The following is a 17941-nucleotide window of genomic DNA, read 5'->3' as shown; positions in this document are numbered from 1 at the left end:
CTTTGGTTAATGCTCACCAATACTTCCTGGACTAAATATCTAAATTTTGACAGGAAGGCAATATAATAAATGAGTTAAGAGCTAGGCTTTAAAGGCAGATTGCCTAGGTTCAAATTCTGGTTTTACCAATAACTGTGTCCCCTTGAGCAAACTTAACTTCTGTGCCTCAATTTTTCCATCTGTAAAATGGGGACAGTAATAGAACCTACTTACAAGGATATTAGGGAGATTAAATTAATACATTTAATACTTAGAATAATGCTCTGTACATAATAATTATTCAATGATTATTAGTTGTTATCAATGAAGGCAACAGTGAGGCCAGGTGACTTTCCCCAAAACACATTGTTTTTAAATGGCAGTGCTGGGATTTGGACTAGTAGAATTGAGGTAGGAGGTAAGAAGCTTAGGTTAGGTATCTTTAAAAATCACAAAAATCAAGTAAAATTAGTTTATGTTTGGGACACCAAAGTATTTTCTGTATATACCCAGCTCCATGCTTTTGTACATTGTTTTTACTTATTTTCATATCTCAGTAAAGCGTTCCTTTAAAAATCTTCAAACACTATTTTGGTTGAACTCTGTTTTTCTATACTTTGGGCATGACAAGTTTAGAGGCAGGAAGGGAGACAGTGGAGTCCTTCCTCATGGTTCCACTGTACCTCTTTGATACCAGATGAAGAGAAAGTAACAGAAGGTAGGGCAGAAGGCAGTTGAGTATGGAAACTATAAAAGAACAGAGAAGAGGCTAGCCAGGAAAACTGAAGTCTCTAGCCAGATGGATTTTCTTTTTTCTTTTTAAATCCACCCAGTGAATTTCCATACTGAGCAAAGAGGGTTATCAGTCTTTTAGCAAAGCCATGGAACCAAATCATCCATTCTCCATATAGTACAACTGCTGATGTTACACATCTAATTGGCAAAACAAGCAAATGCTTTTTGAAAAGCAAAGATGTCCATTTTGTTAGGCAATTCCAATATCCTACATGTTTCTGTTTTATCATCCAAAGGAGTATTTTAATAATTTAAACAAAGTAGGCAGTTTGAATATTGTGTCAAAGGATGACAAAAATTACAATAATACTATTTGATTAGTTATGAAAATGCAAATGCAAAGCATTGGACTGAAAGAGATGCCAAACTGGCTTGTTTCAGGCAGAGGTGATGTTTTGAAATAAATGTTTTAACATAGCTGACACTGTACTTATAGTGAGACAAAAATATACCACCATATCTGTAAATCATGAAACCCAAATGTAACTCTTGGAACAAGACTAATCTTTCCACATCAGAAAATATTAAACCACACTATCATACCTGGTATCAGTTTTATCTTGAAACCATTCGCTGTAAGACGAGGATCAGACAGGTAAGTTGATCCACTGTATCTTTGGTCATCTGCTGTCATTTTATATAAAACGTCTAAATAATGAGATCCATTAAAAAGACTGAAAAAGAAATTATGGCCCTTTAACTTATTAAAAACACAAAATAAGAGGGTTTATGGGAAAAAGTTAATCCTAGGGCCCTTTGACAAGTGTTATCATCATTAACCAAAATACAAAGGTATAAGTAGCCCTATGAGAAACCAATGTTTTACGTTTCTGTTAATATTTTATAAAATACCTACTGCACACAGTATACAGAAAGAAGATAATCTATCTTCTAGAATGTTACAAATTGAATGTGAAATTTTAAAAATGGCTCTCTCTAATACAAATGAAAACTTTATAAATAATTCCATTTTATTCCTTCAGAACAGACATAATAATACACTGTCAAGTTAGGTGGTCCACCCTGCAAAATTTTCAATTGCTATTCAAAGTTTCTTCTGTAACGAAAAGATAAACATGTAATCTCTTTCTTCTAGGAACTAATAAATTAATCAATTTAGAGCTTGGGAGAGCTTCCTTCAGTCTACTGCAGGTCTGGCATGTCTGCCAAAGGTGGTATATGAAATGATTCTGAGTGGTGCAAAAACTTGAGGAAGCCAAAGATTACCTAGGGTACAAATCAACCACACATACTGCTTTTAGGCTTGGTCAGGATGCGTTATAGTCATTGCCAAAAGGTGTCTGTCGGGGTTGATGTGAATAGTTACCATTTTGCCACTCCTTCAATGAATATTTGAGTGCCTACCCTGTGGCAGATACTGTCCTAGGTATGTGTGCAAGGCACTGTTCTGTGTTCCAGTACGCTGATGTCTTGGCTTATCAGCTCTGAATGGTTGAAGACCCCAATGGCTGTGAGAGCTGATATTATAGAGAAGAGAGCTTTGGCTATATATCACATGTATTCTGTTTCATCTAACCAATATCCTAAAAATCGATCTGAGAGACAGTAGGGATGGCGGTGGTGGTGATGATTATGATACTGTATAGCAATTAATGGTGCAGCCTCCACAGTTAAACTGTCTAGATTGTAATCTTGGACATACGGCTTATTTACCGTCTATGTGAGCCTAGGTAAGTTATTTAACCATTACATTTCAGTTTCCTCAGCTATAAAATGTGGATGATATTATCTACCTCATAAAGTTGATGTGAAGATCATGAAAAAACTTTGCCAAATTCCTGTCATATAGTAAATGTTCAATAAATATTAGCCATCATTAAGGTTATTATTATTGAGCCCTTACTTTACAGATACCTAAATTATTCCACTTAGAGGTAAGTTACACAAACAGCATTAGAACTATGGCAAAAAAACTGAGCCCAACCTACAATTACCCTGCCCACATTGTCGCATTGTGGGATAAATTAGTCCCTGACTCAGTTTTGAAAAACTTACATCATTAAGTGTGATGGGGATGCCACATTCCAAAAGAAGGAGGAAAAACTATTTTGAATTAATCTTTATTCCTGTTTATGCTCAATTAAGAAAGATTTTTTTTTTCAGGCCAATATGGTCCCACAATAATAGTTTTTAATGTATTTGTTTTTTTGAAGAACAGAACATCACATAGAAAAATATTTTTAAAAACCTACAATTTGAAAAAGCGCAAAAAGATTTCTGAAATTTAAATGAAGTTTACAAATGCCATTCAGAAAAACAGTCAAGTCTAAAAATTCAGATGTACCCTAGCTCTTTTTTAGGGAAGAAAGAGAAAAGCACCATCAGGTGTTTAAACTGTTTGAATGCAGCCTAAGACACTATTTTCTAATTGTTCCTCTGACAGTTTCCTAAGCCAATCTCAAGAGAATACTATGAAAGATACTGGATTTTGGTTAATGTGGTTGCTGTTTCCTTATTTAAAAAGACAGACTTAACAGAAGTTTTTCTGTGTTCTGTCCCTGTTTTTTTCTTCTCCAATGATGGCAGTGTCTTTAACAAGAGTTTTAACACATTTTATAAATGATTTCTGCTTTATTCTTGGAAGTTCTGAAACAGAATTATCTAATGATGTGTCCTAGGGAACAAATTATCTTTTTAAACTTCAGGTTTTTATTATTTTTGTTATGATTCTCTTCTACCTGTGTCTGACTGAAAAAGAAATATTAAGTTAAAAAAGGGAAATGTTAACAGGTTAGTCATTATTTATTTTTTAATCTTTTTTTTTTTGTCTCCCCAGGCTTTGTCATCCAAGGTTATTTTTACAGAAAGCAATTTGCTCATATAGAATAGGAAAAGGAAATAACCTATATTACAACCAATAATAAAATTATTTCAGGCAAAAATCATCAATGATTGGCACCAATGCATGGAAAGGTTGATGGGAAACTTTCCAGTGAAGACAGGCTGTCATTAGCTGAACCTAGTGATAGTGCCTTTTGATGTGATGAAATATGAAGCACACAGCCAACCTATTAAGTAGATTCGTCAGAAAACAGAATCTAAATCTATTCAGCCCTCCTGAGCTAACCCCCAATTAAACATGGGGGAGAGAAGCTGAACAACATAAGAAAGCAAATACAGACAATAGAACATTCCACTGAACAAATGACTCAGAATCTATAATAATAGAGTGATTTTTAAGATATATAAACAATATAACCAAATGTAGTATGTGGATCTTGTTTAGATACAAATTAAATATAAATTTTTTTTAAAACTGGAAAAAAAGGTATTTTGAGATAATGAGGAACAATTCCAAGGAATTATTATTATTTAAGGTATGAAAAAGGTATTGTGGTTAGTTGAGAAAACAGCCATTTTTTGAGAGAGAGATATTGAAAGATATAGGAGGGGGAATTGTTCCAAACTACTTTGGCAAAGGAAAGAAAATGTACGTGTATATACTGTATAGAAAGGTAAAGCAAAGTCTTGGATAATTACTGATAAAGGTATGCATCATATACTTCTATTTTATTATGTGTTTGAAAATGTTAAAACAATGAGTACATAATGGAATAAAGACATGGCAATCTAACTTCAAAATTACCCTAAAGAAGTCACTAATGTACAAGAGAAATGAGCTTCATACTTATTAAATGTAGAAGTGAACTATCTAGAGTATTCTGATACTATTTATAAACAATTCCATTAAAGATTAGAAATCAAATATATATATATTTATATATTTTATATAAATATATAAAAAATATATATATATATATATTTTTTTTTTCTGAGACAGACTCTTGCTCTGTCACCCAGGCTGGAGTGCAATGGCACTGTCTCAGCTCACTGCAACCTCCACCTCCCAGGTTCAAGTGATTCTCCTGCCTCAGCCTCCCAAGAAGCTGGGACTACAGGTGCGTGCAACCACACCCGGCTAACTTTTGTATTTTTAGTAGAGACAGGGTTTCACTATGTTGGCCAGGCTGGTCTCAAACTCCTGACCTTGTGATCCACCCACCTTGGCCTCCCAAAGTGCTGGGATTACAGGCGTGAGCCACTGTGCCCAGCCTAGAAATCAAATTTTTAAAAGACTAAAATAAATAAACACCACTAATCCTTACTAGGAAACATTCCCAACCTTCTACCTTCAATTTTAATCTAGTATGAACTATTATAATAAATATTTTTACATTTAAAAAGTATTGTATCATCATACCTCTCTGTTAACATAATTGGCTTTTCCAGTGGCTCTGCAGGAAGTTTATGATTCTCAAGAAGTCTTTTAAATAGCAGGGCTTCTTCTACTCTATATGGATTTAATAACATTACCTCTGTTTTGGATGTCATTAGCCATGCATCAGGAAACCTGAGATTGTGGATCAAGCAAGGTTCATTCTTCTCTTCTAAGTCAACTTTGTCTTGTTTCTTAAAATTTATTTTTAAGTTTTTCATAGAAAAGGGGATCTGTACCATTTTAATATTTTGACTCCTTTTTTCAATTTGGGACTGAAGGAGTTCATCAAGTTTTGGTTGATTAGATAATGAGGTTTTCAACTTGTGCTTCTGAGCCAAATTCCATGCGCTGGTGGGTTTTATCTTTTTTCTGCCATCTTTCAATGATATTTGTGACTCCTGTTCAATGGCTCTCTTCATTTGATTATTGTATCGTTCCAAGTCTTTAGTAGCCTTCTCTTCATATCTAAGAATAGAAATAAAATAGAACTAATGAGATCATAATCAGAAATATATTAACCATCTGAAGTAAATTTTATAAAAACAAAGAACTGGTGTTCCAGGTATAGTAATGACAAAGGAACATGTATTAGACTAACTCTCCTGCATATAATTATGACAAACACTGAACAAAATATAAAAATCAATTATTGGCTGGGCATGGTGGTGGTTCACACCTGTAATCCCAGCATTTTGGGAGGCTGAGGCGGGCAGATCACCTGAGGTCAGGAGTTCAAGACTAGCCTGGCCAAAATGGCGAAACGCTGTCTCTACTAAAAACACAAAAGTTAGCCAGGCATGTTGGTGTGCATGTGTAGTCCCAGCTACTCAGAAGGCTGAGGCATGAGAATCGCTTGAACCCAGGAGGCAGAAGTTGCAATGAGCCGAGATCGTGCCACTGCACTCCAGCCTGGGTGACAGAGCGAGACTCTGCCTCAAAAAAAAAAGAAAAAACAAAAACACCAAAAAGAAAAAACAGCAACAAACAAACAAAAAAACCCTCAATTATTTAAAGTAGGCACTGAAGAACAGCCAAAAGCAGGAAGAAATTAGAATGGATTCACTCCTTGGGGGGTGAAAAAAATAGACAGAGACCCACATTTATAGGACTTTTAACCAGAGGGCAGTCCTCAGTATTAACAGGGAGCAGGGTGGTCAGAACTCAGTCAGAAAGTTGCACTCTTATTAGCCTAAGTCACCAGGACACAGAGCTGTCTGCTTCCAGAACAACTGAAAATTGAGAAAGAAAATCCCAGAAAATTCCATGTGTGGGAACCCAAAGAAAAACAACCATTAGAAGGCTAAATGAGCTGAACAGAGATTTCAGCTGCTGCCCATTGCAGGGAAACAAAGTTTGGAATCTGAATTCCACAGTTTCATGGCCTGGTAAACACTTTGGGCTTTCAATTAAAACTGGAAGAGGGCCACATCTTAGGATAAAAAACCTACGTCCTAAACCAAGGAAGTTGCCCTGGGACTAAGAACAAAATTGAAACAGCTTCTCCCTAACAAAAGTATAAAATAAAACCTCTACAAGCTCAAGGTGATGTTAGTAATTTAAATACCTGGTAGAACAAAAATCAGCACTTTTCAGAAGAAGATAACAGAATCCAGAGTTTTAAACATATCACCCACAATGCCCGCTATACAATCAAAAGTTATCACTCTAACAAAACAGGAAAATGAGTCATGGTCAAAAGAAAAAGTGGTCAGTAGAAGCCAACCTCAAGATGACTCAGATGTCAAGATTACCAAAAAACCATTTAAAAACAGGTTTAATAAATGTTTAAGGTCTTAAAAGATTATCATAATGAGAAAATAGAAGCGGGAATCTCAACAGATTAGTGGAAATTATAAAAAAAATACAATGGAAGTTCTAGACCTAAAAAATACAATATCAGAAATTAAATATTCACCAGGTAGGCTTAACAGCAGATAAAAGATGGCAAAAGAAAGGGTCAGTAAAGTTCAAGACAGAACAATAGAAATGATAAAATGTATTGTTTTCACAGAAAAGTGAAGACAACTGGAAAAGCATTGCAGTGACCTAAGGCAAAACAAACAATCCAATATATATGTTATTGGAGTCCCAGAAAAACAATGGAAAACTGGGAAAGAAAATAAAATGTGAAGAAATTAGGGTTGATAATCAGCAAATTTGGAGAAATACAACTTACAGATGCAAGAAGGTCAGCAAACCTCCAAAGAGAATAAATGCAAAGAGATTCACAGGAAGGTATATTAGATTCAACTGCTGAAAACCAAAGATTAAGATAAAATCCTGAAAATAAAGAGGAAAAAAACAGTACAAATAGGAAACCGCAAAAATAAGGGATATCGTAAAAAGCAATGCAGAGCCAGATGACAGTGAAATCTTTTTTTTTTTTTTTTGAGACAGTCTCTCTGTCTCCCAGGCTGGAGTGCAGTGGCACGATTTCAGCTCACTGCAACCTCTGCCTCCCAGGTTCTAAGCGATTCTCCTGCCTCAGCCTCCAGAGTAGCTGGGATTAGAGGGGTGCACCACCACCCCTGGCTAATTTTGTATTTTTAGTAGAGATGGGGTTTCGCCATGTTGGCCAGGCTGGTCTCAAACTTCTGACTTCAGGTGATCCACCTGCCTTGGCCTCCCAAAGTGTTGGGATTACAGGCATGAGCCAGCGCCTGGCCAACAGTGAAATCTTTTAAGTGGCAAAAGAACCCAGAATTTGGCTATATCATTTAAAAAAAAAGTCCCTCAAAAATGAAGATGAAATAGATGTTTTCGGATTAAGATGAGAATTAGTTGCCAGTATATGTGCACAATTAAGGAAAGTGACACCAAATACAAGTGAAATTATACTTACAGGGTTTTTACATTTTATTAACTCCAAGTAGATTATAAGGATGCATAATGTAATCACCAAAGCAAAAACTAATGGAAACTCAATAAAGAAATTAAAATTAGATACTGAAATATATTCTTTTAACCCTAAAGGGCTCCTCTCCCCCCAAAAAGGAGGAACAAAAGAACAAAAGAGAGATAGGACAAACAGAAAATAGGAAAATGGCAGACCTAAACCCAACCATATCAATTATATTACATGGACTAAATATTGCAATTCAAAGGCAAAGATTATCAAACTGAATTTAAAAAGTAACAACCAACTTTGTCTACACTTTAAATATAAAGACGAGGATAGTCTAAAAGACTGAAAAAAAGATATACCACGCAAATAGTAAGCATAAGAAGCCAGAGTTGCAACAGTATATACTCCTCCCTCAGTAACTGACAGAACTAGAGATCCTCCTCAAAAAAAAAGAAAAAAAAAATCCTCAAAGCTATAGAAGATTTTAGCAATATTATCAACTACTTAAGACTTAACTGACATTTTGGAACACTACCATCTAGCAACTGCAGAATCCTGATTCTTTTTAAGTGAACATGGAACATTTGTCAAGACAGAACATATACTGGGCTTTAATTCTCACTACTTTTCAAAAGATTGAAATCTAACTTAGCATTTTCTCTATCCATGAAACACTTAAATTAGAAATAAAATATCTGGAAAAGCCCCAGATATTTGGAAAGTAAACAACACAATTTTACTCATAATAGCCCCAAACTGGAAACAACCCAAATGTCCATCAACTGGAGACTGATTAAACAAATTTTGGTATATTTATACAACTGAATATTATTCTTTGATTAAAAAAAAAAACTACTACACATAGATTCAACAACATGGATGAGTCACAAAAATATTTTTGTTGAGGGTAAGAAGCCAGATACGAAAGAGTACACATCACATGATTTTATACATATGTGAAGTTCAAGTACTGGCAAAACCAAACTAGTGTAACAAAACTCAAAAGAGTGGCTGCCTGTGGAGACTGGCTAAGAGGTGGCATGAGGAACCATTCTGGGATGATGGAGATGTTCTCTATTTTGTTTGGGGTGATGTTTATGTGTGTGTACACATGTATGAAAATGCATCAAATTACACCATTAACATCTCTGCAATTCATATTAGGTAATTTTACCCAGTTAAAAAAACCATTTAAGAAAGTGTTGGGACATCAACACAGACAATGGGTCCACGTCCTGCAGCTGCAGCTGCTGCAGCTACTCCTGCTGTCCGCACCGTTCCACAGTATAAATATGCTGCAGGAGTTCGCAATCCTCAGCAACATCTTAACGCACAGCCACAAGCTACAATGCAACAGTCTGCTGTTCATGTACAAGGTCAGGAACCTTTGACTGCTTCCATGTTGCCATCTGCCCCTCCTCAAGAGCAAAAGCAAATGTTGGGTGAACGGCTGTTTCCTCTTATTCAAGCCATGCACCCTACTCTTGCTGGTAAAATCACTGGCATGTTGTTGGAGACTGATAATTCAGAACTTCTTCATATGCTCGAGTCTCCAGAGTCACTCCGTTCTAAGGCTGATGAAGCTGTAGCTGTACTACAAGCCCACCAAGCTAAAGAGGCTGCCCAGAAAGCAGTTAACAGTGCCACCGGTGTTCCAACTGTTTAAAATTGATCAGGGACCACGAAAAGAAACTTGTGCTTCACTGAAGAAAAATATCTAAACATCGAAAAACTTAAATATTATGGAAAAAAAAAATTGCAAAATATAAAATAAATAAAAAAAGGAAAGGAAACTTTGAACCTTATGTATCGAGCAAATGCCAGGTCTAGCAAACATAATGCTAGTCCTAGATTAATTATTGATTTAAAAACAAAACAAAACAAAACACAAAAAAATAGTAAAATATAAAAACAAATTAATGTTTTATAGACCCTGGGAAAAAGAATTTTCAGCAAAGTACAAAAATTTAAAGCATTCCTTTCTTTAATTTTGTAATTCTTTACTGTGGAATAGCTCAAAATGTCAGTTCTAAGTAACAGAATTAATAACTGAGCAAGGAAATGTAATTTGGATTATAAAATTCTTGCTTTAATAAAAATTCCTTAAACAATGGAAAAAAAAAAAAAGAAAGAAAGTGTTGGGCCACAAACAATCAGAAAAAGAGAGGATGAATAAAGAAATGCATCAGTTCCAGATCTGAAGTGTTCCTTATATATCTGCTTTAACATCAACATGGAATAAACAATTTCCTGAACAACATTAAAGAAAATTTATGTATATAATACTTCATTTAGTAACTGCTAGTGAAATTATAGTCACTACAATAATCACAAAACAAAGTATGTGATTAGCTAATTGTTAATTTTTTTAACTCTCATTTTAGTCATCAATGAAAAGATAAATTTGGATAAACTAAACACACCCAAACCATCTAATTTAACTCAATTTCAAAGGTACAAGATAATGGATGTTCGAAAAATTATACTGGATAGATTCTAAGAACTCAAGAATAAAAAAAAAATTACACTGGGTAGAAAGTTAAGAGATCTTTTTGTCAACAATATGAGAAAAATGAAACTTCCGGGGCCAAAGACCTAGCACAGCGGTTATGTCACCCCTTTTCTTAAAAAGTGATACCTGGATCCCACCCTCAGAGCTTCTAATTCTCTAGGCCTAGGTTGAGATTGGGCAGCTGTTGTCACAGAGCTCCACAGGTGATTACAGTACATACCCAGAATTGGAAACTACTGTTATTTGTTCAGCAAAGTGTGGTGATTAATAACACAGACTCTGAAGACAGCCTGGCTTGGTTCTGTCACTTAGTAGTTCTGTAAACCTATGAAAATTATTTAATCTTTCTGTGTCTCATGCTCAACTGTAACATATGGATAATATACATCTACTTCAGTTTTGTTGTGAGAAATAAAATGAGTTAAAGTGTGCCAAGTACTTAGAATATTACTTAGCACAGAGTAAATGGTGATAAATGTTTTGCTCTCATTATTTTCTACCAAGAAACACAAATCTCACAACAAAGGGGGGAGTAATGGTTGGAAATTAAGTAACTTTGCTAAAAGATTACCTTTTAAGAAAGTTTTAAACTTGGGACTAGAGAATTAAGGTTATTTCTAGTCTCATACTCTTAAAACACTAACTGAATTTCATTATATGCATATAATAATCTCAAGGAAAAATACGGAATGTGAAGAAATAAAAATATTATTGAGAGAACAGTGCTGTTAAAAGTGAGATTTAAAAGACAAGAGATCACAGCATGGCATGTAGTTTGTGCTCAGTACCTGTCTGCTGAATGAAGAAATGTTACCTGAATAAGATTGTTAAAAAAAGACCTTATTTCATTGTAAAGTACATTAAAAAAATGGCTCCTTTGGTTACTTACCTTGCCATATTCACAATTTTAAAGTTATTTTCTACTTAGAATCTGAGGTTCTGGATTAGCTATATAAAACACATGATTTTCAAGAGTTTACTTTCAACAGGTCCTAGAAATAGTATTTTTAGCTCTTAGACATTCAAATTAAAGATTTTTCCTGTGCAGTGGTAAAATGAGTTCAAAACAAAGGTCACCATTTGTAATTAATTATAATGTGCAAATTTTCACATATGGTACTCATCTTTGGGAAATATAAAAAGTTATGTCCAAAGGAATATTAAGTAAATGTTAAGTAAAAGCAGCTGCTACTGTTGTACTTAATGTCAAGAAGGGATTTAGTAACTTGAATGGAAAATATTAATCCTGATTTGACCAGAAGTCAGTTCAAATAATTTTCTTGTGACTAAACACTGCATTTAGTTACAAAGTTTATCATTTTCATAATACCCTAATTGCAATATTTTTTTTAGTTTAAATAGCAATATATTCATAACTACTGCAAATGAAAAGTTCAAGCTAACATCAACTGAGTGAGACCCCAGTGGTAGGGCACATGGCCCAAATCTGGATTTTAATCCACTAGAAGAAAGTCGAGCAAGGAAAAAAACAAAAAACAAAAAAACTCCAGAAAGGAAGAACTAAAACAATGTCAGTAACTCCCTGACTCCAAAATCTGTCCCAAGCTCTCATCAGAAAGCTGAACAATCCTGATCCTACTCCTTATTCAAACTCTTTGTTATAGCTTTGAGATCCTTCCATTATCCATCCCCCACCTTCCCCCAACTTTCTTTACACATACTCCCTCGTATTCTGTTCCTGTCATAGAATCTTATTTCCTTAATAACACCATGTTCCTTCTAGCTTCTGAGCCTTCTCATATACTGTTCCTCCAACCTACACAATTCCCTAAAATCCTTCTGGTTAATTTCTATGCAGGGAAGCATTACCTGTCCCACAGATAATATTAAGTCCAACTGCCAAGTTTTCCCTTAATTCCTTATATTTAAAACTTACATCTTAAAGCTCATCACATTCTTGTTTAACTGAATCTTCCTTACTAGCCTACACCATTCATGAGTTGGGAAAGTATGTTTTATTTGTGACTAGTTAGAGTACCTCAGGCCTTATATGCAGAAAACCCTTAATATTTCCTAGTTGAAAGAAGGGAAGGGAAAGGAGGGATGGAGAGAAGAAGAAAGGAAAAGGAAAAAAGGAAGAAAAGAAGAAAGAAGAAAAGGATGGACTGAAAGTCTACAGAAGAGGAGTCTACTCTCATATCTCTTAATATACCTTAGAGAATCTAGGGTCATAGAAAGAACTCCAAGATAAAGACAGGGAGAGAAATGGTAGCTAGTATGATTCTTGGGTGTTACATCATTTTTGCTCTACCTTCTCACTAATCATGATGCTACTAGACTCAGCTGATCATGGTCCCAGGACCCCTGGCTCTGAAAGGTTCTAACACAGCACTCTGTGACATACAATTAGAACTCTGATCCCAAGATACCTATATTTTCTTCATAGGTTTCTATTTCTGGCCTCCAAATTCAATTTAATCTTGACTCAACAAATGAGAAATGTTCTCAACAGAAAAATTCCCTTTCATAGATTAAAAACTGATCATATTGACATTGTGAGCAATCATTTACTATGTGTTAGTAATTGATCTTGTATCATAACACACAATATCTTATTTAATCCTCACAACAATCCATGAGAGACCGTCCACACTTTTTAATACAAAGCTAACACAGAACTGTGATTAGAACCCAAGTGAAGCTTCAGAGGTCTTGACCATCAATGCCTCTTTTGTCTACTTTATGGCAATGTGAGAGAAAGTAAGCTTGATTCCAGAATATTACTTGGAATATTCCGGTAATTTATGGTAAATGGATTTTTAGATGAGGCCTATTAATCATAATCCTAGTAACCTGCCACGTTGGGACCCACAAGGAGAAACAATGCAGACATTCCCCAAAAGGCAACTGAAATGATACCTGCTGTTGTGAGGCTGCAAAGGAACAGTCAGCAAGAAAAGTTTCCATCATAAGCTTGTACACTGTCCCTATTTCCATGAGAACTTGAAACATCTATGGTTTTTTCCTATTCTCAGACAATTCTCAGTTCATTTCCCTGGGCAATGCAGTTCAACTTTTGTGGGCTTACTGTATTTAAAAGTTAAGTCCCCTCACCTTTAAACTGCATAGTTGTGTCATTTAGGTAAAACTAAAGACAATCACAATTGTGTGAACCTTATTTGCATCATAATTCAAAACAAATCTTTAAAAATCTGACATTTATGAAACAATTATAAATTTGAACACTGAGTATTTGATATATTAAGGAATCGATACCTTTAAAAAAGTTATGACAATTGTATTATGGTTATGTTTAAAATATGAGTATCTTTATCTCTTAGAGGTACATAATGAAATAGATGATATGCCTATGATTTGCTTCAGAATAATAAAGAAAGGGAAAGAAAGTGAATGGAAGTATGGATGAAACAGGACTAATAGGACTGACTATGAGATGATGGGTGGTGAAATGGGGTAATGGCTTTATACTTCAAAATGTCTACTTTTGTGGATATTTCCAAAAGAACAAAATACAATAACCATTCCCACTTAAAAAAAAAAAAAAGATGACAAAAAAAGGCTGAAAAGCTTTATGGAGGCTTTTCATTTTGGTGTTAATAGTGGTCTTTATCATTTTAAATTGATATTGTTTTTATAAGACTGAATAAGCTAAGGAAAGAATGAAAAAAAAAATTGGTCAAGTATCTAGGTAGTTTATCACCAAATATAAACTCCTGATGATGGATTACGTTTAAAATTTTGTCCACACATTTGACATAATATTGAGATACTTAGATACCTGTATATGATTGGAGGTATAATTTCACTCTCATTTTCTGCTGGGTTAGATCACCAGAACATAATATTTTGTGTTTATATTAAGTGTCCTAAGTCAATTAAAAACATTCATCATATTATTTTGGAACATTTATTCAGAAAATCTAATTTAAATATGGCAAGTACTATTTTAATCAAAGACAGATCAAATCACCTATTTACATAATAAAAATACCCCACTATAGTTTATAAGTTATAATAAATAATACATCTTAGAAGCAAGTCTTAAGTTATACTGAATAGAAAAACAGTATAAATGAACAACACTAAATTGAATCGCCAATAATACAAAATTTTTTGTGTTGTATTACATATTTTGGAGACCAATTTAAGAAAGGGAATAGTTAAGATATTAAAAACACCAGTTACAACTGTTCCAATGTAAAAGCTTTTTAAAAAAGTTCTACAACAGAAAAGTTATTAAACATAAAACAAAAAAAATAGACGATAAATGGTGGTTTGAAATTGAGAAGATGAATGGAAAACCTTTAGCAAAAAACTTAATAAATCAGAAAGCAGTTAAGGCTTAAACAAAAAAACATAATACAAGCCCCCATCCCAACAAAAAACCTAAATCAGCAGAAAAAAAAAGTGTTACCAAAAAAGGTACTCTATCCAAGCCAAAGGTATTTTACGATCTGCTTTTCCATAAATAAGAAGTGAAAAAAATTCTTTTTAAACAGTGAGTCATATAGAATGGAAATAGCTGAACATTCAGGTCACATGCAAGCTCTGGAAACTTACTTCAGTTTTTCCTCTTCACTCAATGTCTTCCACAGTTCTTCAATTTGTAGTGTTGCATCCTCTAAACTAGTCTTAGGATTTTCTATGAGAAACTGAGGACGATGATCTTGAACAAAAAGAGCACTTGCTGACATGGGTTTCTTGACTACTCGATTGCTAAGTAAATCATAAGCTGTAACTTTTCCAGATTTATTATCTATTACATTTGATTTTTTGTTACATGGATCTTCATTAAGATTCGTTTGTTCAGGGCTTGGATAATTATTATTACTTACTTTACATGGTAAACTTTTTTCAGGCACTAAAATTTTCACAGGTTCAATATTCTCTCCCACTGAATTTTTAAGTATATTTCCCCTGCTCCACTCATCTGCAGAAATTTCCAAAGAGTTTTCAAGACCTGCTTCTTCCTCATTTTCCCCACTCTCATCTATATGGTCTTTATTGCCATTTTCTGACTGGGTGTGCTTAATGGAACCTACAAAACAAGTTTTACTATATTCCGTCTGAGTGTTCTCCCATGATACATTACTCATTGAAATGTCTTGAAATGCATTCTTAGTGTTTTTATCAACGTTAGAAATTTCACTACTACAATGACCATAACCAAAGTCACCAATACTTATCTGGTGATTTAAACAATCATCATTGTTTTTTCCAGATTCATCATTATGCATATCATTTTGGAATGGAATGATTGAAGTATCAACATTTGAATAATTCTTTCCAGATGATTCCATTTTATTAAAAAGCACATCTGTTTCTGCTGTTTTACTAAGAACGATGTCAGCTGCGGAAACATCTGTTTTATTATTTTCATAAGAATTTGTACTAAGTAATGGTCCATAACAAGTCGTCATCAGATTTTCAAGAGCAATTAAAACAGATTCCTAAAAATACAAATTAACAAATGTTAGGGGAAATTATGAAAATAATAGATAAGATTTTACATAATAAAAAAGAAAAATATAAACAAATATTTTTTATATGAAAACAGGAATATATGTTTATAAATAGCGTAAGAAAAAATTATCTGAAAAGTTACCTTATTTTGTAATAATACTTGACTTTTATCTGGTGTTAAATTTACATCAACATCAGCTGTAGGAACATCGATTTTCAGAAAGAAAACAGGATACAAACGAGTAGATTCCTTTAGGCATTTCAGATTGTAATGATGTCGGATTAACTACAAATACACGTAATAAATAAAAGAAAAAATTATATGTAATTAAAAAGTACAATAAAAACCAGCAAATTCAACTGAGAAATTGAGTAGATGCAACTGCTTATCAGGAAAAGCATTATCATGGCCGGGCACAGTGGCTCATGCCTAGGATCCCAGCACTTTGGGAGGCCAAGGCGGGGGGATCACTTGACGTCAGGAGTTCAAGACCAGCCTGGCCAACGTGATGAAACCCCGTCTCTACTAAAAAGTACAAAAATTAGCCGGGCATAGTGGCAGGATCCTGTAATCCCAGACACTTGGGAGGATGAGGCAGGAGAATTGCTTGAACCTGGGAGATGGAGGTTGCAGTGAGCCAAGATCATACTACTGCACTCCAGCATGGGCAAAAGAGCAAGGCTGCATCTCAAAAAAAAAAAAAAAAGAAAAGCATTAACTAAGTAGTAATACTCCTTTGGAAGCCTTGAACCTAAATGAAGCACAAACATTCACAACAAATACAAACATGCAATAAAACTGGCTTAATAATTAAAAATCACAATGTCATGGAAGTTCTAAAGGCTTAGGGTTCAAATCAAAACTCTGGCACGGTGGCTCTGGCTTGTAATCACAGCATTTTGGGAGGCTGAGGTGGGCAGATCACTTGAGGACAGGAGTTCGAGACCAGCCTGGCCAAATGGTGAAACCCCATATCTACTAAAACTACAAAAAAAATTAGCTAGGCATAGTGGCAGGTGCCTGTAATACCAGCTACTTCTGAGGCTGAGGCAGGAGAATTGCTCAAACCCAGGAGGAGGAGGTTGCAGTGAGCCAAGATCACGCCACATGCCATTGCAATCCAGCCTGGAAAGAGAAACTCCGTCTCAAAAAAAAAAAAAAAAAAAAAAAAAACTATTAACTCTCTAACTTTAATTTCCTGGCTCTGTGGCCTAAGAGAAACATTGAACATTCGTTTCCTCACTATAAATGGGGATGATAATGCAGTCCAGAATTGCCATGAAGAATAAGAGAGACATCATATGTCTTTCTATCATGCATAATGCTTAATAAATGACATTGTATTTCTTTTTCTTTATTTTAGAGCAAATTCTTGGAAGTAGTCCTTGTTACAATGTGACAAATTTCCAATTCAAATAATTTTTTTTTCTAAAGCATATTACCTTTAAGATATCTTTTTGATGTACTGGTCGACTGTTTATGAAGATGAAACTTCTTTCTGGTGTTGAAAGACTAGTGAAAGAGTGGTCTGCATCACACTTTGGAAGAAATCCACTGAGATAAATCTATATAATAATTACAGAATATGCAATGTCAACAGTGTAGTTCCACGGGTCCGGCTATATACAAAACTTTGAAAGGTATAAAAAAATTAAAAAACAGATTTTCATCTTAAGGTCTAAAAAGCCATATACTTCCTGATAACCATGTCTCAAGTATTAACTTTAAATAAAATAGTAAAGCATGCTACACTGGTGCTGTCTGCCTCTTTTTTTTTTTTTTTTTTTTTGCAACTCTAAGGAAAAACTGGCATTTATAAAATCTTCATGAATGGTTATACTTTCAGATATTTAACTGTCATAGAACATACAGCATTCACTCTCTACTCAACCTTTTTTCTGTCTTTTAAAAGTTTCTTTCCTCACATTGTGACTTTTCTCTGGCTGTTTGTCCTTTTCTCTTTAACCATCTTTTCCTATAAAGAAGTTGCTGTTTCTATCTTCATTCTGAGTATGCTATATAAAGCCAATCTTACTGGGTTTTCATTTCTGAGTTAAAAAAAAATCTCTTTTACTCTGTATTAACTTCCTCAGGGCTAAATACTGATTGCACTGTTATACTTTA

The 17941-nt window shown here is 34.4% G+C and overlaps 1 protein-coding gene across 23 annotated transcripts in view; it reads right to left on the bottom strand.

The window, feature by feature from the left end:
• The window catches only part of PMS1 (PMS1 homolog 1, mismatch repair system component), a 131444-nt gene that overhangs the window by 45010 nt on the left and 68493 nt on the right, over window positions 1–17941 (bottom strand). For 22 of the 23 annotated variants that reach the window (XM_063647707.1, XM_063647715.1, XM_054479380.2 and 19 more), the window contains 5 exons: window positions 17260–17382; window positions 15959–16102; window positions 14914–15803; window positions 4997–5479; window positions 1318–1448 (listed from right to left, as the gene is read on the bottom strand). In XM_063647707.1, the coding sequence (XP_063503777.1) occupies window positions 1318–1448; window positions 4997–5479; window positions 14914–15803; window positions 15959–16102; window positions 17260–17382 (1771 nt within the window). The remainder of the gene's footprint in view (window positions 1–1317; window positions 1449–4996; window positions 5480–14913; window positions 15804–15958; window positions 16103–17259; window positions 17383–17941) is intronic. The other variant, XM_054479384.2, reaches the window with a different exon arrangement.

The sequence above is a fragment of the Pongo pygmaeus genome, chromosome 11 (genome assembly GCF_028885625.2).
Source record: "Pongo pygmaeus isolate AG05252 chromosome 11, NHGRI_mPonPyg2-v2.0_pri, whole genome shotgun sequence".
Classification (NCBI taxonomy): Eukaryota; Metazoa; Chordata; class Mammalia; order Primates; family Hominidae; genus Pongo; species Pongo pygmaeus.
This window is presented reverse-complemented; position numbering and strand designations above follow the sequence as displayed.